The sequence below is a fragment of the Hyla sarda genome, chromosome 8, assembly GCF_029499605.1.
Source record: "Hyla sarda isolate aHylSar1 chromosome 8, aHylSar1.hap1, whole genome shotgun sequence".
Classification (NCBI taxonomy): domain Eukaryota; kingdom Metazoa; phylum Chordata; class Amphibia; order Anura; family Hylidae; genus Hyla; species Hyla sarda.
The window spans coordinates 118787897-118814062 of NC_079196.1; the positions used below are offsets into that span (position 1 = coordinate 118787897).

Genomic DNA, 26166 nt, shown 5'->3' on the forward strand with positions numbered 1-26166 from the left:
CTGTGACATCACAGGGGTGAATGAATGCTGATAGGCTGCATCCTGCATGTGATTTAGGGTCATCCCGCCTACCTCCCTTCCCGCCTTGCCTTCCCACCTTCCCAGCATCCCCTGCCCCGTGTACTGACATGTGAATCTGCCATTTTAGGTGTCCTGGAGCCTGGAACGCTGTTAAATGGAGTTTAATGAAGCGATTCACACAATAGAATCACAGCGATATTGGCGTTCGTTGCAAATCAAACAAATCCTGAAATTCGTAATGAATTTGGGTTTGTCTGCTTCGATTTGCTCATCTCTATTTATTATGTTTGTTTATTTTTTGTCAATAAATGTAATTAGTGTTCTTTAGGGACAATATGGAGCCTCTATCAGAATCTGCCACTGTTTGAAAGGCATATTTTAATAGTTTAAGTTCATTTAAATGTACTTCATGCTGATGCAAAGTTTTTAGGAATCAGTCTATTATCAAAAGAAGAAAAGCTTTGCTTTGTCACTTGTGAACACAGCCCAAGCCCTTGGTGACTGAAAACTAGAATTTTTTTCAATTTTATTTTTTTTGTAAATGGGAAAATATATGTGCCAATTTATTAATAGCAAAACAATCAGTATTACATTCTACACAGACAGCAGAAAGGAGAAGAATAAGTCTTTCCTTTATGTTTCCCAATCCTTTTGAATCCCCTCTTATTTTAGTCTCAAGAGCTGCAACGTCAGTTTTCAAGAAAAAAACAGCAAAAACTGTCAAGTAGAAACCTGGCCTTAAAGGAGAAGTCCCACGAAGGAAAATATATCCCCTACCAAAGGATTGCGCATAGAGCGTGGGTCGGCATGCACCCTCCACTCATCTCTATAGGATAGCAGAAGATACAAGAGTAGAGCACTGTATCTCCGGATCTCCCATAAAGATGAATGAAGGGGTGTGCCAACTCCCCTTTGTCTGAGGAGAGCCGGAACTCCGTACAGGAGATAAAGTGTGGTCCCAGTGGATGGACCCTTCTGTGATCAGGGATTTGTCCCTTATCCTTTGGGATATATTTTCCTCTGTGGGACCTCTTCTTTAAAGAGTTTTCTGGGCATTTCACATTGATGGCCTATCGAGAGCATAGGCCATCAATGTCTGATTGCTGTGTGTCAGGTTGAGAATATCCAAGCCTCTTGCACATACAATATGAATGATATTAAATTGAACAAAAATACAATTTTCAAAATATATTTTATTATTTCAGTAAAGGTTTAAGTTCACTAAAGGGCCCTTTTAGTTTTCTTCTTTTCTTCTACTTTAATGTTTCCCTCAGCTTCATAGAAATTGTGGATATGTCCAAAGGAGCTTATTGTTGGCTTGGTTAAGAACATTTCTTATATTTCCTGACTGAAATAATTAAACTCTATGGTTCCTTTTTCTTAGGTTAGTAGAAATGATGGACACGCTTAAAAGAGCCAATTTTAGGAGATGTTGCTCCCCAGTCAGTGTATCTTCTGTACTCTCCAGGCCTCAGGTAATACTGACGTCCTCTGTAGTTGGGCTCTTCATAGAACATCCAGTATCCATCATGCACTTGGCAAGAATAAATATCATTGTAACTAAATTGCTCATACACGTGAGGACAGTCTTCACTGAACTCCATCATCTGACCTCTGAAATCTTGTTTCTCATAGATGGTTATTCTAAATGAACCTTGGTACTGGTTAAAAAAAAATTAAAATATTACAAAATTATTCCTTTCCAACTTTGCAGAACATTGCATTGTTTTATATAAAACTGTGCCAAAGACATACACAGAGGAGAGGACGTTACAACAGAGACTACATTGGTCCTGCATTATGGTGCAAGGTTTTACTACTAGAACAGAAGGGCCTAGTGTCTGCTTCATGCTTCTTTATCCTCACACTTGGGTTTGAAACCAATTCAGCTTTTCTTAACAGACAAATTTTGCACAGGTGTTTGCTGTCTAATAACAAAAAGGATGATAGAAACCTATATTGAAAACCATATTGATATATACCCAGATATTATTGTGGATTCTGAACATAAATGCTGTCTAAGGGTAGGGTCACATATAACGCATCCACAGCGTATTTCATTTTGTGGATGCCCCAACGGCAGTCACAAGAGTGAGCTCCCTGATGTGGCCAGCTAAATTTACAGTGGGAAATCCGCTATTATGAGCAGACACCAGAGCTGTCTAGCCGCATCAGTGAGTTCACGCTTGTAACTGCCATCGATGCTTCTGCAGCATAAAGTACACTGCGCATGCACAAGGTGTGACCCTACTATAAATTTTCTGCAGTGGTTATGACTTTATAAATGTACCCATAACAGTGTTATATATAATATAACTTTTTTTTAATGAAATGTGTTCATAAAGTGACAACAAGAAATACCTCTAGAGGAGAATATTTTTGTTATCTGGCATGTGTGGAGCATTATGTATGCATCATTGTAAAATTCACTGAACCTAGAGGTACAGCTTGAGTCCACAGATGTCAATGGATACAATATTTAAAATTCTTATAATACATATTTGGCAAAAACAATGGTTTAACAAAATAATAATAATTATAATAATGTTCATGAACTGACCTGTGGGCTAATGCGACAAGACCTAATGGAGTCATTATAACCCATCCATTGCTGGAAGTCAGGATAATCTCCTTTATGCAGAAAATACTGGTGTCCTCTGTAGTTGGGGTGTTCATATAGGATCCAGTTTCCACTTTCTACACGGATAGAGTTGCAACGCCTAAAGTATGAGGATAAATCTGGGCATTCAGAGTGACACTCGTAAGAGCGACCCTGGAAATCCCTGTCCTCATAGAATATAATCTATGAAATTAGAAGATCAATAACAGCATATTAATAACACATAACATAAAAAATATTTTTTTTTTAGTACAAGTAGCATATCATATAATTTTCTTACCTTGCCCATGATGCTTTAGGAACAAGTCTGACCACACAGCACAGTCTCAACTGTTAGTTAACTGGATGGAAAAAGCCCTTATATACGTACGCTGTTGAAAAAGGTACATACAGAATTTTGTGCCAACTAATGAGAATGAATAGCTTTTTATATGTACTATAGAGTGTTCACTGTTTGCTTTGACTTTTGTTGTAGTATTTTGCTTTCACTAGATTTTAAAAGCCAAAAGCAGCCAACTATACAAAACATTTACATTAAAAACATTTCTTTTCTAGTCTAGCACATGACTAAATTGTGCAACACATTATACATTTGGTTACATATAAGTAACTAAAACATCAGAGAAAAGATACTAAAAATAACAATTAAAACTCACTAATTTGTACATAAACTAATAATCTTACGGTAGTTATTTTAAGGAGCCTAACTATTTAAACATGCACAATACAAAGAACAATATATAACTATTAACTAGTATAAATTAGTTCACCAAGTCATCATGTTTTTCTGTCCAACATAATTTTCATCTCTTAATACTGAAAGCATCTTTGTTAAAAATGAGAAAACTTTTTTGTGGACATTCCACAGACAGCGGAGCTCTGGCAGAACATGCCAGCACTAGGACTGCTTTGAAATGTGCCGTTTCATAGACAGCAATGCATTTCCAACCGCAAAAATATTCAACCTCTATGGAACTCTACTCAGAGTGTCTGTGCAGAATTCCACATGGACATTCTGCCATGTGAATATAGCCTTAAACAGCTTAATGGGTTCATGCATTGTATAGGCTTATAAAGTATCCCTGGTTTTTGTAGATGCCTGCTGTTGTTGAAATGCATACAGAGGTATCGGAAAACAGCATGGACCCAATTTTTAAATTTTTAGAAGGGGTAGAAGGAGAAAATGTATACTTATATTTGTAGCCCAATTTCTCTCGAGTAAGCACATACCTCATATGTCCATGTAAAGTGTTCGGCGGGTGCAGTAGAGGGCTCAGAAGGGAAGGAGCGACAAGGGGATTTTTGAGAGTACGTTTTTCTGAAATGGTTTTTGGGGGGCATGTTGCATTTAGGAAGCCCCTATGGTGCCAGGACAGCAAAATAACCCCCACATGGCATACCATTTTGGAAACTAGACCCCTTGAGGAACGTAACAAGGAATAAAGTGAGCCTTAATACCCCACAGGGGTTTCACGATATGTAAAAAAAAAAAATCACTAAAATGTGTGTTTCCCCCCAAATTTCACATTTTTGCAAGGGTTAATAGCAGAAAAGACCCCCCAATATTTGTAACCCCATCTCTTCTATAAAGGTACCCCATAAGTGGACCTGAAGTGCACTACGGGCAAACTACAATGCTCAGAAGAGAAGGAGTCATATTTGGCTTTTGGAGAGCAAATTTTGCTCGGGGGGCATGTTGCATTTAGGAAGCCCCTATGGTGCCAGGACAGCAAAATAACCCCCACATGGCATACCATTTTGGAAACTAGACCCCTTGAGGAGTCTAGTGACCATTTACCCCCCACTGGTGTCTGTCAGATCTTTGGAACAGTGGACTGTACAAAATATTTAATTTGCACAGCCCACTGTTCCAAAGATCCGTCAGACACCTGTGGGGTGTAAATTCTCACTGCACCCCTCATTACATTCCGTGAGGGGTGTAGTTTCCAAAATGGGGTCACATGTTTTTTTTTTTTTTGCATTTGTCAAAACCGCTGTAACAATCAGCCACCCCTGTGCAAATCACCTCAAATGTACATGGTGCACTCTCCCTTCTGGGTCTTGTTGTGCGCCCCCAGAGCACTTTGCACCCACTTATGGGGTATCTCCGTAGTCGGGAGAAGTTGCATTACAAATTTTGGGGGGCTTTTTTCCCTTTTACTTCTTGTCAAAATGAAAAGTATAGGGAAACACCAGCGTGTTAGTGTAAAACATTTATTTTTTTACACTAACATGCTGTTGTAGACCCCAACTTCACCTTTTCATAAGGGGTTAAAGGAGAAAAAGCCCCCCAAAATTTGTTAGGCAATTTCTCTCGAGTACGGCGATACCCCATATGTGACCCTAAACTGTTGCCTTGAAATACGACAGGGAGAGCACCATGCGCATTTGAGGCCTGAATTAGGGATTTGCATAGGGGTGGACATAGAGGTATTCTACGCCAGTGATTCCCAAACAGGGTGCCTCCAGATGTTGCAAAACTCCCAGCATGCTTGGACAGTCAACGGCTGGAGGCTCCATTTTGGAAACTGTGGCGTACCAGACGTTTTTCATTTTTAATGGGAGGGGGGCTGTGTAGGGGTATGTGTATGTAGTTTTTTTTACTTTTTATTTTATTTTGTGTTAGTGTAGTGTAGTGTAGTGTTTTTAGGGTACAGTCACATGGGTGGGGGATTACATCGAGTTTCCCGCTGCGAGTTTGAGCTGCCGTGCAAGATTTGCTGCATTGCAACTTGCAGCCTGATACTCACTGTAAGCCCCCTGCCCATGTGAATTTACCCTGTACATTCACAGGGGGGGGACCTCCAGCTGTTGCAAAACTACAACTCCCAGCATGCACAGTTTATCAGTGCATGCCGGTAGTTATAGTTTTGCAACAGCTGGAGGCACACGGGTTGGGAAACACTGAGTTAGGAAACAGACAATGTTTCCCAACCAGTGTGCCTCCAGTTGTTGCAAAACCACAACTCCAAGCATTCTCAGGCATTCTGGGAGTAGTAGTTCGGCAACATCTCTAGAGCCAGATGTTGCCGAACTACAACTCCCAGCATGCTTGGAGTTGTAGTTTTGCAACATCTGGAGGACTACAGTTTGCAGACCACTAATAGAGTGGTTCCCAATCTGTGCCCTTCCAGATGTTGCAAAACTACAACTCCCAATATGCCAAAACTGTCCATGCATGCTGGGAGTTGTAGTTCTGCAACATCTGAAGGGCCAGATGTTACAGAACTACAACTCCCAGCATGCCTGGACAGTAAGGGCATGCTGAGGATGTGTAGTTTTGCAACATCTGGAAGGGCACAGTGGTCTCCAAACTGTGGACCTCCAGATGTTGCAAAACTGCAACTCCCAGCATGCCCAGACGCCAAGGGCTGGCTGGGCATGCTGGGAGTTGTAGTATACAGGGTCCCAATACAGCAATGCATGTCGCTTTACGGCGACGTGCATTGCTGATAAGGGCCCGCCCGCGGCTGAAGATCGACTCACCTGTCGCCACTGCCGCCGTCTCCGTCGCCAGGATCCGGGTCTTCAGGGATGAGGTAAGTACCGGGGCCGGTCCCCAGCACTCCCCCGTCCCCCGCCGCGTCCTCCGGTCTTCCTCCCGTCCTTTCTGGACTTCAGGGGGCCAGGCAGTGTGGGAGGAAGTAACCGCCCCCCCCCTTACGATTGGTCGGTTAGTTAACCGACGGATCGCAGGGGATCGGAGGAGGTGGCAGGCTTGCCACCTCGCTCCTATATTCCAGCATGGTCCTGGCTGTCTGTGACAGCCGGGATCATGCAAAATTACCGGGCAGTTGGGTCCCAGAGACCCAATCAGCCCGGATTTCCCTTGCAATTTGCGGCGATCGCCGACATGGGGGGCCTACATGGCCCCCCTCGGCGTTTGCCCTGGATGCCTGCTGAAGGATTTCAGCAGGCATCCGGTTCCGATCTCAGCCCGGCAAGCGGCAGAGACCGGAAATACAACAGGACGTTCTCTAACGTACTTGGGCATTAAAGCCCAGGTAGTGGGGACGTTAGAGAACGTCCTATGTCCTTAAGAGTTTAAAATAATTATCCCTTTTTTGGGGATTATGGATCGAGTATGTGTAGCAAAGGTGATGGCAGACTGGTGGGACTACTAGTAGCCAATGTACAGCAAGAGGTTTAACTCCTTAAGGACGTAGGGCGTACCTGTATGCCCTACACCCGGTCCCGGTGTTTAAAACGGGGTCACGTTGATTGCTCCAAGCCTGAGCCCCCATCTCACTGATCCATGCAAAGCTATGGCTTTGCAGGGATCAGCAAAGGAGATCAGTGTGGGCAGTGTTATAGCTCCCTATGGGAGCTATAGCACTGCAAAAAAAAAAGTGAAGAAAAAAAAAGTTAACAAGGGTCATTTAACCCCTTGCCTAATAAAAGCTTGAATCACCCCCCTTTTCCCATAAAAAAAAAAAAATCTGTGTAAATAAAAAAAAACAAAAAACATATGTGGTATTGCCGCGTGCGGTGTAAATAGTGTAAATAGTGTATTTTTGGTCCCTTTTTATATCATGAAAAATGAATAAAAAGTGATCAAAAAGGCCAATCAATACAAAAATGGTACCGATAAAAACTTCAGAACACAGCGCAAAAAATTAGCCCTCAAATTAGCCCTCATACCGGCCCATACGCAGAAAAATAAAAAAGTTATAGGGGTTAGAAGTTGAGAATTTTTTACATATAAATTTTCCAGCATGTAGTTATGATTTTTTTTCCGAAGTACGACAATATCCAACCAATATAAGTAGGGTATCATTTTAACCGTATGGACCTAAAGAATAAAGATAAGGTGTTATTTTTACCGAAAAATGAACTGTGTAGAAACGGAAGCCCCCAAAAGTTACAAAATTTAAATTTTTCTTCAATTTTGTCGCACAATTAATTTTTTTTCCGTTTCGCCGTAGGTTTTTCACTGCGAGGTAGAATTGGTGGCGCAAGAAATAAGCCATCATATGGAATTTTATGTGCAACATTGAAAGTGTTATGATTTTTAGAAGGTGATAAGGAAAAAATGAAAATGCAAAAACGGAAAAAATAGTAGCAGCAAGGGTGAAGATGGACTATAGGGACTTGTAGTATACAGAGTACAGTAGAAAGAGACAGATCATTAGTATCCAGTGTACAGCAGAGGCGGACTTATGATAGTAGCCAAAGCACAGCAGGAGGAGAAAAATTATAGTATCCAGCATACAGCAGGTGTAGGAGGTCTAATAGTATCCAGTGTACAGCAGGAGGTTTAAAAGTTTAGGTTTTAAAAATTTTTCAAGGCCTAGCTGAAGTTAGCAGCAGCAAAGGTGATGGTGGACTATTGGGAGTGGCCACAGACCAGCACACAGTGGAAGGAAGAGGACAAGTAAGAGTTTTAGCGGACAGCATGATGTTTAAAAATGTAGGGTTTACATATTTTTAGGGCAAGGCTTGATATAGCAGCAGCAAGGATTAGAGGGACAGGTAGTAGCCAGCATCAGAGGTGTAACTAAAAAAGTCCATAATGCAAAATCTGTAACTGTCTACCTTGTGTCATTCAAACTGATAGTGTCTTCTTATGGGGCAAAGGTGCCTTGAGGCCCTTTCAGTCACAAAGCCATGTATTTAATGAGCCAATGTAATGTTATGCAGTATGCAGTATGCAGTTGAAAAAGGCTGTTTCAAGCTGGAGCGCATGAAGATTTTGCCGGGATCTTTCGACATTACAAAGCCCTGGAATGACTGAGGCCAGAATACAGGGACTGGTAGTAGCCAGTGGACAGCAGGAGGTTTAAAAATTTAGGTTTTTAAAATTTTGCACTGCATGCACTGTGCTGGACACTGACATTTTGCATGTATTGGCCCACCCTCTGCACCATATGATTGTGCTAATCGGGACTAGTAGTAACTGTAGCCAACGGACAGGAGGCAGGGGTGAAGTAGTGTTAGCTTTTGCCACCAGACAGCAAGCATTGGTGGACTAGGTATACTTGTAGTCAGGCCTTATGATGCCTTTCGACGTGCTGAAGTAGAGGCTTAATACATAAAGGCATGCCCTAGCTGTGCCTTACTTTCTCTCTGCAGGTCCAGCAGTGTCGCTGTCACCTGCTCTTGAGTTACTCAGACCAACAGGCCTGCTGACATCCTCATAGTTAAAATCCTCTTCATTGTCCCTACTGCTCCTCTTATGTCTGATCATGGCCCCCTTGTTCCCCCTGAGCATATCTACCATGTTGCCTTACAGTATCCCCACCACACCTACCACCACCAGTCCCACTAGTGCTTTATTCGGCCACTGCATTTCCTTCCACCACCTCAGCAACGCACTTTAAAGGCTGACTGTGACACAACTCCTCCTCATGGCTAGTGCTATCCTTCTGCTCATTAGTACGAGGGAAGAAAGCAAAGACAGAGATGAAGAAACAGACCATCTAGTACGACATTTCCACAGCACCATTTAACTGTAGACGAGGAGGAATCCACGGACAGCTGGCTCATCATCATATCGTCAGACTCTTCTTCCTCCTCATGAGAAGACCTCGAATGAGTCAATCGTACTATCCTGTGAAACCAAACAACCTCTGGCAGACAGTAAGTTGGGACGACTGACGTAGCTGCTACTACTACCACAAGGCACCTGGCTGCTGTTGCTGCTACCTGTACTGGTGCTTCTATTTCCACTAACATTCTTACTGGCAGAGAACATGGCAAGGGTCTTTTGTACTTTACCTGTCCAACAATTTCTTTACCAGACATATTTTATAAGGTTAATTTGAATCTTTTTGGGGTGATTTTTCACTTAACTAATAGTCAACTTAAGCTTTCAACACTTTGAACTGTGGTGTTAGCTTAAAAGCAGGTAAATACAATGTGTGTTTGATTAAAGCAAGAATACGGCAGTACTAGCAAGTTAGAGGGCTAATGCACATTATAGCAAGGCGTTTTTACAGCTGTGTTAGCTTACAACTGGTAGATATACTGTGTGTTCGCTTAAAGCCTGTAAATGTAAGATGCTTGAGATGGCCATGATGTGTTCACAGTGATTTAAATATGTATTGCTATCACAGCTTTTCTCAGTTATACAGATATTTGTTTGTGACTGGAATAAAGCTTGCTGTGATTTGAAGTCCACGATGAGGCTTCTGCAGGAAGGGACAACAAATGATGTCTCCATGATCAGCCAGCCCACAGCTTTGCTCAGTAGTTGTACAGATATTTGAATAGGACTGACTGGGATTTGTGGGCAGGAATTCCCTGAGATCAGCTCACAGATGAAGGCTGTGCTGTGGAATCATTGTTCTATGGTGGATTAGGCTTTTGTGATTGATTATACAGTATCTCTGGAGCTCCTATTGCTCACACACACTGTCTCTCTATCTGTGTCTCTCTCCAGAATGGCCACCGCTGACCGCCTTTGCTTTCTCCTATTGGCCTGGGAGCTGATTGATACATAACCCCAGGTTTACAATGATTTGCTGGTTTATCATGTGATAGTTGCAAGGAATGCTGGTCAACCTGATATAACATTACTTCCACCGTGTTTTCTGGTTCCTCTGGACACCAAAACACAATGTGTTCCATAACTCATGTTAATTATTTTGCGTATGTTCGAAAGTTCGGCGAGCCGTGGTCACCCTAAAATTCGGGTCACTCATCTCTAATTTTAACCTATGCCCATTCCTACCAAGCCACACACATTTACAACCATGCCCAAAACCCTTGTCAGTTAAAGGGGTTATCCACCATAAGATGATTTTCATACGTACCAGGCAGGCAGTAATGGACATGCTTAGGGAGGATCTGCGCTTGTCTTGGGGCTAAATGGCTATGTTGTGAGATTACCATAATACTGTGGCAGCTTTTTGTGAACTGTTATTTCCTGTTTGAGTTTTCTTTTGTTTGACTAGAAATCCCACAATTCCATTTTCCTCCCTCCCACACATCAGCCACCCCACCCATTGAAACAAAAGACCTTTGGTTTTCAATCAGGGTGCCTACAGCCGCTGCATTAGTTACAGATTGATTTTTTTCCCACCAAGCAATCACTCCCCCCATTGAAGCAGACAGGCTCCCTGTCATCAGCTGACTAGTGAGTCAGGTCTCGGCCGCATTGCAAGCTGGGAAAAATCTGAGACAACAGTCATTTTGTATGCTGGTAAAAATAAATAGTGGGGTGAAAATCACAGAAGAATTGTGAGAAAACCGTCACACACAGGTACAGACACTATATTATGAACTACACTAACTTTACAGCCCCTGTAGCATAGTGAAATAAAAAAAAAATCCTGGAATGCCCCTGTAAGGCTCACCGCAGATGGCAGGTACCCAGGGAGTAGTAGATCTGTAGTTCCACGGTAGTCTGGAGCAGGTTAAGTAGTAGATCCGCTGGACCTGTGTGGCAGATGACGCGGGCCGTGCCAGGGAGTGGAATCTAAGGTGCCGCTGGTTTTCACCAGAGCCCACCGCAAGCGGGTTGGACTTGCTGCGGCAGGCGACACCCAGGTCGCTACCCCTGGCATGACTCGACCACACAGGCGGCTGAGGTGAAGCATGGTACTTAAGAAATAGGCAAGACGTAGTCGGACAGGCTAGAGGTCAGGGCAGGCAGCACAGGAGCGTAGTCAGTAGGATAGCAGAAGGTCAATAGGCTGGTGGCTAGAAACCAGGTCGGGTCACGGAATACAGAGGTCTGGTACACGGCAAGGAATAACTAGAAGTGCTTTCTCTAAGGCACAGGGCAAACAAAGATCCGGCAGGGGTGCTAAGGAGGAGCTAAAACTTATAAAAAGGTGCAGGTGATACTACTAATTACAGGTGCACTGGCCTTTTAAACTTCACAGTTCTGGCGCACGCGCAAAAAGGCAGGGGCGCTGAGGGACAGAGGTCGGGGACGGAGGGGAGTGACGGGCTGGGACTGCGAATCCCAGCCCCGCCGGGGGTCGGGGCCGGGACACGGGGGAAGATGAGCTCATGGCCGGAATGTCCGGCCGGAGCATCGCTTATGACAGCCCCTTTAAGGAACACTGAATACTAAATGTGCGCTCTGAATAATAAAAGTGCTTTAATGTATTTGAAGCTAAAAATCTGTTTCCTACTGTATATTAGACTGTATCCAGATACCTTTGTCTTTATTTATTTCTAGTGCTCTTCTGCATAACACCATTTTAAAACTATAACCAATTGCCTACCCTAAAGAGCAATAGTGATCAGCAGCATAGGCCATATTCGAATTTGTGATATTTCATGAATATATGGGTGAAAATCCATCCTATATTCGCGAAAATCGCATATTCGTAATATGCACGTCCCTTTTTTTCTATGCGAAAATTCTTTATCAAATTCACATGCACATGCGCAATATCGGCGTGATCTACTTCCGCAACTTGTTACTCTTTGCAAAGTTTCCTGCAAAGTTTCCTGTGACTGAGAAAACATGGTGGGGAGCAAGTTTACCAAGAAGGAGGAAAAACTCCTGATCACTGTAAGTATTTTTACATTACACTGTGTAGCACAGTGTATTTGATTACACTTCACATGCATGTTAGATTAATCTCTTTATATGCCGATAGAGAGTTAAAATATATTTGTGCATGAAAAAAATGATTTTGCAATAGATACAACTTCACTATTTATCAGTTCTAAGTAGATATTACTGATTGGTGCACTAAGTATTTAGTCTTTGAAGGGATGCAAATCAAAAAATGTTGCAGTATCTTGTAATACCTTTTTCATTGAACTAACATAATTTTGTAGAGACAAGCTTTCGGGATTCCTCCCTTTATCAAGTCCAAAGCAAATCTAAGCTCACAAGCAGAAGACACAGGTTACATCTCACAAATATGCAGGGGTTAAGACAATAGATGTGGAGAATTCACACTAAGATGGGCCATAAATTGTCCTGTTATGGGAACACAGACTAGAAAAAGGGGGAGGGAGGGGGGAGCAGGGGAGAGACTGGTAATTAAGCAGGACAATGTGAGATGCAAAAGAGAATACAGTATAGTACAGGTCATAAGAAATTTTGATGAGATAAAAAGCTCAAGCTTTTGGCTTCAAATGTCTTTCTCTCTTGTGTGTTTTTGAAGTTCCCTCTCAGTATCTTGATTGTAAGGTCATGTGTGGAGTGGCCTGTTTGGGTAAAAAGGTGTCCAACTGAGGTGCAGTAGTCATTTTCTTTATGGTGGTTTATGGAACTTCCGTGTTGATTCATCCTTTCGTTGAGTTTCCGTCCAGTTTTACCAATGTAGCATCCCATGTCACACTTGGTGCATTGTATCATGTAGACCACATTTGGGGATGTGCAGGAGTATAGTCCCCTAATGTTATATGTCTTGTTGTTGTGGGTGGCTTCCATCTTGGTGCAGATATGTTGGCAGAGTTTACAGCGAGGTTTGGTGCAGGGTTTGGTCCCATTGTCTGTGTCTGTTCTTTCTGTAGGTAATTTTCGGCTGACCAGCTTTTGTTGTAAATTGTGTGGTTGTCTGAAGGCCAAGATGGGAGGTTCAGGGAAGATTTCTTTTAGCATCTCATCTTCCGCAAATATTGGCTGCAGGTCCTTGATAATTTTGCGTATTTCTTCAAGGGCCGGATTTGAAGGGGAAATATTAGATTTTAAATTACCGTTATAAGATCAGATTGTATTGCTATTGTATGTGTGTGGGGTCTGAGCAATCGGATATTGTCAAGCTGAGCAAAGATTTACCTGTCTAGTGAACTGACGGTACTGTATTGGGTGTTAAGTTGGTTCGTCTCCCCGTGGTGCACCAGGGGTAATTCTAAATGAACCAGCAAATACTGGCGGTCTGAGAAATAAAGATTCTCCTGAGCCCAGCCCAACAGAACACCAACTTTAATCTATAGACTGTGTGTGTGTGTGTGTGTGTGTGTCCGTGTGTGTGTGAGGGGTAGATAGTGTGAGGCAGGAAAATGGATGTGCAATGTGAATGTGAGATATATTTCTACGCTGTCCATACATGCATGCCACAGACATAGTCACAACAAATACTTTTAGATTGGGATAATTAATATACTTGCATCTTCATCCTGCAGAGCTTTTTGCAAAGGGGTTATGATCAAACTGGCTCGCAGGCTGACAAACAGGTCATTGTGGATGGCCTGGAGGAGGAGTTCAGGACCAAACACAAAAGGATCCACACCCGATTGTCCATCGTAAAAATGTGGTCAGATCTGAAGAGGAGGAACCTCCATCTGATCACTAAGATCCGGGACAAGAAATGCCCAGGTACAATGTTTACTTTACAGGGTGTTGGCAAGAGAAACAAATGTAATGTATATATACAGTTATGAAAATAAGTATTTCATCCCTTTACAAATGATTACTAAGTATACTTTTTGTAATGTAAGGTGAAAAAAATGTTTTTTTTTTACTAACAAATACATTTTGTGACTGAATTTTTCCCACTGTCCTGAAATATAATATTTAACAAGCAAACAATCTCACAATGGCTAGGATAAGTAAAAGCATTTAAAAGTTGACACTTGTCCAAAAATGGCCTGGGCAGAAAGGTGGAAAAGGGGTGAATTTGCATTCAAAAATGAAGGGAAAACCACGCAATACCATAATATAATACAAGAACACTAGACACTAACTCTATAAAAACCATTAAATATGCAAATAAATCACTTTATACTCTACATAACTATCACAAATTAACCAACTAAATTACATTAAACTACTTGAACTAACACTAACTAACCAACCAAAGATTTTTTTGAAAATTCCATTTGCCGAATATTCTGAAAAAATTTAGTTTGATCCGAATCAGGCTTGAGGTGGCAGCATGAGTAGACCATATAGTGGCAGAATGATACAGGATTGAGGTGGCAGCAGCATGAGTAGACCACATAGTGGCAGAATGACACAGGCTTGAGGTGGCAGTAGCATGAATAGACCATATAGTGGCAGAATGACACAGGTAGACCATATAGTGGCAGAATCGCTCAGGCTTGAGGTGGAAGCAGCATGAGTAGACCATATATTGGCAGAATGACACAGGCTTGAGTTGGAAGCAGCAATAGGAGACCATATAGTGGCAGAATCACTCAGGCTTGAAGTGGCAGCAGCATTTGGAGACCATATAGTGGCAGAATCACTTAGGCTTGAGGTGGCAGCAGCATTATGAGACCATATAGTGGCAGAATCACTCAGGCTTGAGGTGGCAGCAGCAAGAGTAGACCATATAGTGGTAGAATGACACAGGCTTGAGGCGGCAACAGCATGAGCAGACCTGCGTTCTTCCGGCCCCTGCCGCTCACCGGGCAGGGACCTGACAGGGATGCCTGCTGATATCGTTCAGCAGGCATCCCAGCATGTCGCCCAGGGAGGTCCTGAGGTCCCCCCATATTGGCGATCGCCGAAAATCGCGCGTCAATTCAGACGTGCAATTTGCGGTTATTCCGGGTCAATCGGGTCTCAAGTGTCCGATACAGCCCCATTCACCCTTACCCAGCAGGAGTGAGGTGGCACAGGACCTGCTGGGGACGGCGATCGGAGCAGAGATCGGCACTGGAGGGGGTCTCCTACCTTGCCCTGGTCCGGCGGCTGTCCCCTCTGGTGCGGTGGCAGTGACAGGAGCAGCAGGATCGGCTGCAGCAGCGGCGGCGTCCCGGCGGCAGGATACACAGCAAGAGGTAAGGCCTCTTCACTTCCTGCTGTTGCTTAGCAACAACTCTCGCCATGCAAAAGCCAAAGGGCACACTGGGAGTTGTAGTTTTGCAACTGCTGGAGTTCCAACTACAACTCCCAGCATGCCCTTTGCTAGTCTGTGCATGCTGGGGTTGTAGTTATGCAACAGCTGGAGGCACTTTTTTTCTATGAAAAAGTGTGTAGCCAGCTGTTGCATAACTACAACTCCCAGCATGCACAGACTACCAAAGGGTATGCTGGGAGTTGTAGCAGTGTGCCTCCAGCTGTTGCAAAACTACAACTCTCAGCATACCCTTCGGCTGTCAATGCATGCTGATTGTTGCAGTTTTGCAACAGCTGGAGACACATTGGTTGTGAAACCGAGTTTGTTACCTAACTCAGTGTTTTGCAACCAGTGTGCCTCCAGCTGTTGCAAAAATACAACTCCCAGCATGCACTGAGAGACTGTACATGCTGGGAGTTCTAGTTTAGCAACAGCTGGAGGCACACTGGTTGCGAAACACTGAGTTAAGAAACAAACTCTCAGTGTTTCCCAAACCCCCCCCCCCCCCCCAATAAAAAAAATTAAAAATCTTGTACGGCACTGTTTCCAAAACGGAGCCTCCAGATGTGAAAAACAACAACTCCCAGTATTGCTAGACAGCCACTGACTGTCAAGGCATGCTGGGAGTTTTGCAACAGCTGGAGACACCCTGTTTGGGAAACACTGATGTAGGGTATTTTTGTGGCGGATTCAAATCCCCAATTTAGTCCTCAAATGCGCATGGCGCTCTCTCACTTCGGAGCCCCGTCGTATTTCAAGGAAACAGTTTAGGGCCACATATGGGGTATCTCCGTACTCGGGAGAAAGTGTGTTACAAATTTTTTGGGGGGGGGGGCTTTTTCTCCTATTACCCCTTATCAAAAGGTAAAGTTGGGGTCTACACCAGCATGTTAGTGTAAAAAAAAAAAAATGTTACACTAACATGCTGGTGTTGACCCATACTTTTAATTTTCACAAGCGGTAAAAGGGAAAAAACTAAACAAAATTTGTAACACAATTTCTCCTTAGTATGATAATACCCCATATGTGGGCGTAAAATGCTCTGGGAGCACACAACAAGGCTCAGAAGTGAGAGTGCACTATGCACATTTGAGGTCTAAATTGGTGATTTGCACAGGGGTAGCTGATTTTACAGCGGTTCTGACATAAACGCAAAAAAAAAAAATACCCTCATGCGACCCCATTTTGGAAACTACACCCCTCATGGAATGTAACAAGGGGTATAGTGAGCCTTAACACCCCACAGGTGTTTGACAATTTTTCGTTAAAGTTGGATGTGAAAAAAAAAAATGTCATTTACACATCCGACTTTAACAAAAAGTTGTCAAGCACCCTTGAGGTGTTAAGGCTCAGCGGACCCCTTGTTACATTCTTTGGGGGGTGTAGCTTCCAAAATAGTATGCCATGTGTGGGATTTTCTGCTGTTCTGGCACCATAGGGGTTTCCTAAATGTGAAATGCCCCCCAAAAACCATTTCAGAAAAACTCACTCTCCAAAAACCCATTGGCGCCCGCCGAACACTTTACATACACATATGAGGTATTTTCTTACTCGAGAGGAATTGGGTTACAAATTTTGGGGGGCTTTTTCTCCTTTTACCCCTTGTAAAATTTCAAAAACTGGGTCTACAAGAACATGCAAGTGTAAAAAATTTAAATTTGGAATTTTCTCCTTTACCTTGCTGCTATTCCTGTGAAACACCTAAAGCGTTAACACACTTTCTGAATGTCATTTTGAATACTTTGGGGGGTGCAGTTGCTATAATGGGGTCATTTATGCTTTATTTCTAATAAGACGACCCCTCAAATCCACTTCAAAACTGAACTGGTCCCTGAAAAATTCAGATTTTGAAAATTTTGTGGAAAATTGGAAAATTGCTGCTGAACTTTGAAGCCCTCTAATGTCTTCCAAAAGTAAAACTTTATGATGCAAATATTAAGTAGACATATTGTATTTATGAATCAATATATAATTTATTAGCAATATCCATTTTCCTTACAAGCAGAGAGTTTCAAAGTTAGAAAAATGCAACATTTTCAAAATTTTCATGAAATTTGGGGATTTTTCACCATGAAAGGATGTAAGTAATGATGAAAATTTACCACTATCATAAAGTAGAATATGTCACGAAAAAACTATCTCGGGATCAGAATAATCGGTAAAAGCATCCCAGAGTTATTAATGCATAAAGTGACAATGGTCAGACTTGCAAAAAAGGGCTGAGTCTTTAAGGTGAAAAAGGGCTCAGTCCTTAAGGGGTTAACAGGAAAAAACATAAAAGTGCTAAGTGTGTATATTACACTTAGATTAGAAAAATAAAACAAAAATCCAAAGCCTCTAGGACCTCACCAGAGATATTGGTGCTTGAATATGGTAAAGCTAAAACATGTAGATATACACTATTACTGAAATTATAATGTACCGTATTTATCGGGGTATACCACGCACCGGCCTATAACACGCACCCTCATTTTACCAAGGATATTTGGGTAAAAAAAGTTTTTTTTACCCAAATATCCATGGTAAAATGAGGGTGCGTGTGTGCGTGTGTATACCCCGATATACCCCCAGGAAAGGCAGGGGGATAGAGGCCGTCGCTGCCCGCTTCTCTCCCCCTGCCTTTCCTGGGGTCTAGAGCCCTGCTGCCGCCGCTTCTCTCCCCCTGGCTATCGGCGCCGCTGCCCGTTCTGTCCCCCTGACTATACAGCCGACAGCCAGGGGGAGAGAAGGGGCAGCGGCACCCATTGCCTCCCCCCATCCCCGGTGGCATAATTACCTGTTGTCGGGGTCAGGTCCGCGCTGCTTCAGGCCTCCGGCGTGCGGCTGCGTCGTTGCTATGCACTGCACGGCGCGGCGCACTGACGTCATGCGCCGCGCCGTGCAGCGCATAGCAACGACGCAGGGGACGCACGCCGAAGGCCTGAAGCAGCGCGGACCCGACCCCGGCAACAGGTAATTATGCCACCGGGGATGGGGGGAGGCAACGGGGCAGCGGCGCCGGCAATCGGTGCCACTGCCCCTTCTCTCCCCCTGGCTGTCGGCGCCGCTTCTCTCCCCCTGGCTATCGGCGCCGGCACCGATAGTCAGGGGGACAGAACGGGCAGTGGCGCCGATAGCCAGGGGGAGAGAAGGGCCGGCAGCAGGGCTCTAGACCCCAGGAAAGGCAGGGGGAGAGAAGCGGGCAGCGACGGCCTCTCTCCCCCTGCCTTTCCTGGGGGTGTATCGGCGTATCACACGCACATAGACTTTAGCCAAAAAATTTTTGCCTAAAAAGTGCGTGTTATACGCCGATAAATACGGTATATTATAGGCATAAAATATATAAGCTGGATCAAGGTGGTAGATGAAAGTTCCAACTGAATATCACTTAATCCGGCATTTACTACTCTGGCACTGGTGGCAGGAGATAGTTAAAAGCCCGTGGCTATCGGCCTAGATGCTTCACAGTCACTGACACAAGATACATGTCTAAAGAATGGTATATACGTTGTGGACGTCCTGTATAAGGTCAGCTCTGACAGTGGGAGGACTGCTTGTGACGGGCTGTAGGATGGATTATAACATACCTTCTACACTGCACCGCTGCCACACTCCATCTTGGTTAGCGGAGAATAAACACTTGTTACTCCAATCGGCAAGACCGGAGCTCCAGTGGAGTGGCATCTGACATCAGGAGAAGGTCCACGTGGGGTGAGATGTTGGGAGCAAAGGCCGGCTGTATGATTTAAAGTGCATGAACGGGATGCTGCTATTCAGTCCGGGCAACAGAAGAATAGCTTTTCCAAAGATGGCAAATTTCTTGCAGTAGTAGTGCATATTCAAATGTTCACAATCTAAACACGTTTCAGGGTACTAATATATTTCATATTTCTAGACATGTTATATATTTTATTATCATACGTCAATCATACACCAGTATCTCTGGGGAGGTCCTGGAGGTTTCGGATTTCAGTTTTCGGTTTTGGTTTCGGTGAACATACGATCTAGCCTCTGAGCTTTGTAGCTGTGAGCTACACACATAGTTTTTTGTCTTTACTGCTTATATCACACTTAGGATAGGAAAATATGCCCCAGTACGGTTACACCTGAATTAGGCATTAAAAGCAGGTGAATAGGTCTTTTAGTGCTCACACTAACTGGCCCCTATTGGCTTTAGAGTAATACACCCCAGTACAGTAGCAACATAAAGTGTACTCTCTCTTTCTCTCTATTGACCCTGTCTATCTGCCTGCCTGCAATGATGTGGGCTTCAGGTGAATTGATTTGCCGGTTTAAAGATCTTTCTCTTGAAATTCCTAAAAAATTCAGATTTGTCCAATTCGATACGCTCATCTCTATAAATAACATTAAATTATACTGAACTAACACTAACTAAAAACTATAAAATCTTTACAAATACCATTAACTAATGAGAATTATGTAAATTACCAGTGCTTTAACAAATACTCTAGAGAATGCACTAATTACATCTTAATTTTCATTGAAAGTAATTTTTTTCTTAATCCTGACAGTTGTCTCTGAATTAAAAAATCACATTATCCCGATGCAGCGGGACCAAAATGCAGCAATGCAGGACATTAAAAAATACCAGCGGCTTCTGGATAAGAAGATAAATAAGCTGGAGGAGGATAACATAAAGGGGATACAGAAGTTGCTGGACCTCCAAAAACAGCTGACGGAGTGCCCTAGAGTCGTGTTTGTTATTTTTTTTGTTTACATGCATGTTATAAATATTTCTTTTTGTTCAAACGTGTGCTTTCTTTTTTGATATTGTTATGTTTTTAATCAATACATAGAACTGCAGGTAAATGTAATCCACAAAATGAATGTAGATCTGCTTAATCTCTGTCGAAAATGAGATGAAAAGCGTACAGCAATCTGGTCTGAGTGTCTTGGTGAACACATAGTGCCTTCTGAACAGACTACAAACTCTGCTATGCTGTATAACAGTGTCGGTGTGGGCGGCGTGTTGATCAAATAATTAACCCCTTAAGGACCACAGGCGTAAGGGTATGCCCTTGCTCGCTGGTACTTAAGTCCCAAGGGCGTACCTGTATGCCCGCGGGATGGGGACCTGGCCGGGAGGCCTGCTGAAATCATTCAGCAGGCATCCTGTGCCAATGCCAAGGGGGGTTCTGAGACCCTCCCATGTCGGTGATTGCGGCAAATCGCCAGTGAATTCACATTCGATTTGTGGCGATTCCGGGTCATACGGGTCTCAGGTGACCCGTAAAATAAGGGGGATCACCACCGGTTCCCCTGAAGGGATAGGAGTTAGGTGGCAGGGGTGCCACCCCTCCTATCCCTGCTATTGGTCGGTCAGAAGCGACCAATAGCCGATCCGGGACGGGGGGGTTACAGTTCGGTTCCCCTGCTCTGCCCACCCACTGTTGTCCGTGCAGAGCAGGGAAAACGTCGGTGACCGGCGCTGGAGGTCACTTACCAACGGAGGCGGCAGCAGCTTGCAGCAGGCGGCGATCAGCGGTGGCATTGGGCGGCAATGACATGCGGCTGGCTCCCTGGTGCAGACTACGGAAGCCGGTGAGTTGTCTAGCAACATCTGGAGGGCTACAGATTGAGACCACTATACAGTGGTCTCTAAACTGTGGCCCTCTAGATCTTGCAAAACTACAACTTCCAGCATGCCCACACAGCAGTTTGCTGTCTGAGGATGCTGGGATTTGTAGTTTTGCAACATCTGGAGGGCCACAGTTTGGAGATCACTGTGCAGTGGTCTCTAAATTGTGGCCCTTCAGATCTTGCAAAACTACAACTCCCAGCATGGCCAAACAGCTGTCTTGGCATGCTGGGAGTTGTAGTTGCGTACCTCCAGCTGTTGCATAACTAAGTCACCCAGCATGACCTTTGGCAATCAGTACATTCTGGGAGTTGTAGTTTTGCAACAGCTGGAGACACACTGGTTGGAAAATACTGAGTTAGGTAACAGTACCTAACTGAAGGTTTTCCAACCAGTGGGCCTCCAGCTGTTGCAAAACTATAAATCCCAGCATGCCTTTCAGTGCATGCTGGGAGTTGTAGTTTTGCAACAGCTGGAGGTTTGCCCCCCTCCCCCCATGTGAATGTACAGGGTACATTTACACGGGCAGGTTTACAGTGAGTTTCCTGCTTCAAGTTTGAGCTTTGGATATTTTCTGCCGCAGCACAAACTCCTAGCCCGAAACTCACTGTAAACCCCCGCCAGTGCAAATGTACCCTAAAAACACTACACTAACACATAATAAAGGGTAAAACACTACATATACACCCCGTTACACTGCCCCCCCCCCCCAATAAAAATGAAAACGTATCGTACGGCAGTGTTTTCAAAACGTAGCCTCCAGCTGTTGCAAAACAATAACCCCCAGCATTTCCGGACAGCTGACTGTCCAGGCATGCTGGGAGTTTAGTAACAGCTGGAGGCACCCTGTTTGGGAATCACTGGCGTAGAATAACCCTATGTCCACCCCTATGCAATCCCTAATTTAGTCCTCAAATGCACATATTGCTCTCTAACTTCGGAGCCCTGTCGTATTTCAAGGAAACAGTTTAGGGCCACATATGGGGTATTTCCGTACTTGGGTAGAATTGGCAAAAAAATTTAGGGGGCATTTTCTCCTTTTACCCCTAATGAAAAGTTAAAGTTGGGGTCTACACCAGCCTGTTAGTGTAAAAAAATTAAAATATCCACTAACATGCTGGTGTTGTCCCATACTTTTTTTTATTTTCACAAGAGGTAAAAGGAAAAAAAAGACACCCCAAAATTTGTAATACAATTTCTCCTGAGTACAGAAATACCCCATATGTGGGCGTAAAATGCTATGCAGACGCACAACAAGGCTCAGGAGGGAGAGCACAATATGTACATTTGAGGCCTAAATTGGTGGTTTGCACAGGGGTGGCTGATTTTACAGCAGTTCTGACATAAACGCCAAAAAATAAATACCCATATGTGATCCCATTTTGGAAGCTACACCCCTAATGGAACATAGCAAGGGGTATAGTGAGCCTTAAAACTCCACAGGTGTTTGACAAATGTTCGTTAAAGTTGGATGGAAAATGAAGAAAACATTTCTTTTTTCACTAAAATGCTGGCATTACCCTACATTTTTGATTTTCACAAGGGAAAATAGGAAAAAAGCCCCCCAACATTTGTAACCCCATTTCTTGTGAGTAATAACATACCCCATATGTGGATGTAAAGTGCTCTGCGGGCAAAACTACAATGCTCAGAAGAGAAGGAGCGCCATTGTGCTTTTGGAGAGAAAATTTGTCCGGAATTGAAGGCCATGTGTGTTTACAAAGCCCCCATAGTGCCAGAACAATGGACCTCCCCAATATGTGACCTCATTTTGGAAACTAAACCCATCATGGAATGTAAAAAGGGGTGCTGTGAGCATTTAGGCCCCACAGGTGTCTGACAGATTTTTGTAACACTGGTCCGTGAAAATGAAAAATTTACTTTTTCATTTACACAGCCCACTGTTCCAAAGATCTGTTGAACGCCAGTGGTGTGGAAATACTCACTGCACCCCTTATTAAATTCTGTGAGGGGTGTAGTTTCCAAAATGGGGTCACATGTGGGGGGGGGTCCACTGTTCTGGCACCACGGAGGGCTTTGTAAACGCACATGGCACCTGACTTCCATTCCAAACAAATTCTCTCTACAAAAGCTCAATGGTGCTCCTTCACTTCTGAGCATTGTAGTGCGCCAGCAGAGCACTTGATGTCCACATATGGGGTATTTCCATACTCAGAAGAAATGGGGTTATAAATTTTGGGGGGCATCTTCTCCTATTACCCCTTGTAAAAATGTTTAAAAAAAACACCTGTGGGGTGTTAAGGCTCACTGGACCCCTTGCTACGTGCCTTGAGGGGTGTCGTTTCCAAAGTAGTACGTCATGTGTTTATTTTTTTTTGCTGTTCTGATACAATAGGGGCTTCCTAATTGCAACATGCCCCCCAAAAACCATTTCAGCAAAATTCACTCTCCAAAATCGCATTGTTGCTCCTTCCCTTCTGAGCCCTCTACTGCGCTCGCTGAACACTTCACATACACATATGAGGTATTTCCTTACTCTACAGAAATTGGGTTACAAATTTTGGGGGGCTTTTTTCCTATTACCCCTTGTAAAAATTCAAAAACTGGGAAAAAGGACTTAAAAACTTTTATTCCTATTTTAATGATGACAAATGGTTAAACAAAAATTCGGGGATGGTACGATGGGAATCCGACTTGGGACAATCATTCTCTGAATCTAAATGGCTGAATACATCCTTAAAGATAAAAAAAGCAACAGTATGTGCTAATCTATGGGAACATCATTGCAAGTTTGTCAATAGATGGTACTACACACCTAAAAAATTATCTTTGATTTTTCCTCACCTGTCGCCACTATGTTGGAGGGATTGTGGGGAACAAGGCTCCCTAAAACATATCTTCCTCACGTGCCCGGCCATACTTACCTTTGTTTCAGAAGTAAAAAGTATGATTTTGAAATTGATCCCTCATTGTTCACAACCTAAAGATGAATTACTTCTATTACTTCTGGGTCTGGAAGATCTCCCAAAAAACATACAAACTCCGATTGTACACATATGTTTGTCATATAAAATGTTACTAGCCTCCAAATGGAAATCAAAAGAGATTCCACACATTAACGAATTAATACATACACTGCTATCTCACTATAACTATGAGCTAATACTTTTTGGTCAAAAGGGAAAAAGAGACGAGTGTACAGCCTCATGGGAATCCTGGATTAAGCTTTATAAACCCCCATAGACCCTTATTATCTAAACTAAGTAATGATAAAATTTAGCTTACTACACACAAAAGAGGGGTTCTTCGAGTGTATAAGACGGCTGACCCTTGTGAGACCTCGATTCTGAATTCTACCAAATACCAGACAACTGCCTGATGCAGCAATTTTGATTGATTTTGTTGAAGTTATGGAGACTCACTATTTTATTGTTTTCTTTCTTATTGTTATTATCTTGCTCTCAAATTTCAATTAAGGTCCCTTTGGACCTGATAGATCCTTTGTGAATATGCATAACACTGTTTGGATGAACGATTATGCTCCACCAGTCAAGGTTATTATGCATGTTCATATGTAAACTCTGACACATCTGATGTCATATTATGTTGTATGTTACATTTCTTATGTTTATAAAATTCAATAAAAACATTGTGAAACATGAACATGTGAGTGTAAAAAATAAAGATTTTGAATTTTCTCCTTTACTTTGCTGCTAGATTGCTGCTAGTCCTGTGAAACACCTAAAGGGTTAACAAACTTTCTAAATGTAATTTTGAATACTTTGAGTGGTGCAGTTTTTATAATGGGGTCATTTATGGGGTATTTCTAATATGAAGGCCCTTCAAATCCACTTCAAAACTGAACTGGTCCCTGAAAAATTAAGATTTTGAAAATTTTGTGAAAAATTAGAAAATTGCTGCTGATATTTGAAGCCATCTGATGTCTTCAAAAAGTTAAAACATGTCAACTTTATGATGCAAACATAAAATAGACATATTGTATATGTGAATCAATATATACTTTATTTGGAATGTCTATTTTCCTTACAAGCAGAGAACTTCAAAGTTAAATTTTTTTCATCAAATTTGGGAATTTTTCACCAAGAAATAATGCAAGTATCGACGGAAATTTACCACTAACATAAAGTAGTCACGAAAAAACAATCTCGGAATCAGAATGAAAAGTTAAAGCATCCCAGAGTTATTAATGCTGAAAGTGACAGTGGTCAGATGTGCAAAAAACGCTCTGGTCCTTAACCTCTTAAGGACGGCGGCCGTATCCATACGCCCCCGTTTTAAAGTCCTTAAGGACTGAGGGCGTATGGATACGCCCGTGGGAATTCCGGTCCCCGCCACTAGCCGGTTGGGGACCGGCCTGGGATGCCTGCTGAAATCATTCAGTAGGCATCCCGGCACATCGCCGAGGGGGGGTCCTGAGACCCCCCCATGTCGGTGATCGCAGGAAATCGCATGTCAAGTCAGACATGCGATTTTCTGCTATTCGGGGCTGATCGGGTCTCTGGTGACCCGATCGCCCGGAAAATAGGGATGATTGGAGCTCTCAATGACAGCCACGACCATCCTGAGGGATAGGAGCGAGGTCGCAGTGGTGCGATCTCCTCCTATCACCGTCCATTAGTCAGAAATGAATTCTGACCAATGGCAATGCACAACAGCGGGTTGCCATGGAAACCGCCCCTCTGCCCACCCCTGGATGTTGGGCAGAATGGGGGGAGAAGATGGCGGCCGGTACCTGAGGACAAGATGCCGTGGGGACCGCCGATCATCGGTGGAGAGAGCGGAGATCAGCAGCGCAGGTAGGGAGGAGACGGTGGGGGGGGGGGGGAGGGGTGGAGAAAGGTGGCAGTAAAACGATATTTACTGCTGCCCTTCTAGTGGTTACCAAACTGCAACTCCCAGCCAAAGGCTGTCTGGGCATGCTGTGAGTTGTAGTTTTGCAAAATCTGGAGGGTCACAGTTTGGAGACCACTATTACCGTGCTGCCCAAACGGTAGCCCTCCAGATGTTGCCAAACTACAACTCTCAGCATGCCAAGACTGCCCAGAAAATTGCTGCTATACTTTGAAGCCCTCTAATTTTTTCAATAAGTAAAAACATTTCTATTTTATGATTCCAACATAAAGTAGATATATTGTATTTGTGAATCAATATAACATTTATTTGGAATATGAATTTTCCTTACAAACAGAGTTAGAAAAATGCTAAATTTTCAACATTTTCATGAAATTTTGAGATTTTTCACCAAGAAAGGATGCAAGTAACGACGT

At 43.3% G+C, this 26166-nt stretch overlaps 1 protein-coding gene across 3 annotated transcripts in view; it reads right to left on the reverse strand.

The window, feature by feature from the left end:
- Positions 1-1256: 1256 nt before the first annotated feature.
- Positions 1257-26166, reverse strand: part of LOC130284043 (gamma-crystallin-3-like) — a 34540-nt gene continuing 9630 nt past the window's right edge. Inside the window, exons 2-6 of one of the 3 annotated variants that reach the window (XM_056533965.1) lie at positions 23803-23858; positions 18906-19054; positions 2922-3012; positions 2582-2824; positions 1257-1682 (exon numbers count right to left, since the gene is read on the reverse strand). In XM_056533965.1, the coding sequence (XP_056389940.1) occupies positions 1407-1682; positions 2582-2824; positions 2922-2930 (528 nt within the window). In that variant the 5' untranslated portion in view covers positions 2931-3012; positions 18906-19054; positions 23803-23858 and the 3' untranslated portion in view covers positions 1257-1406. Of the gene's footprint in view, positions 1683-2581; positions 2825-2921; positions 3013-18905; positions 19055-23722; positions 23859-26166 lie in introns of all 3 variants that reach the window. The other 2 variants (XM_056533967.1, XM_056533964.1) reach the window with 2 other exon arrangements.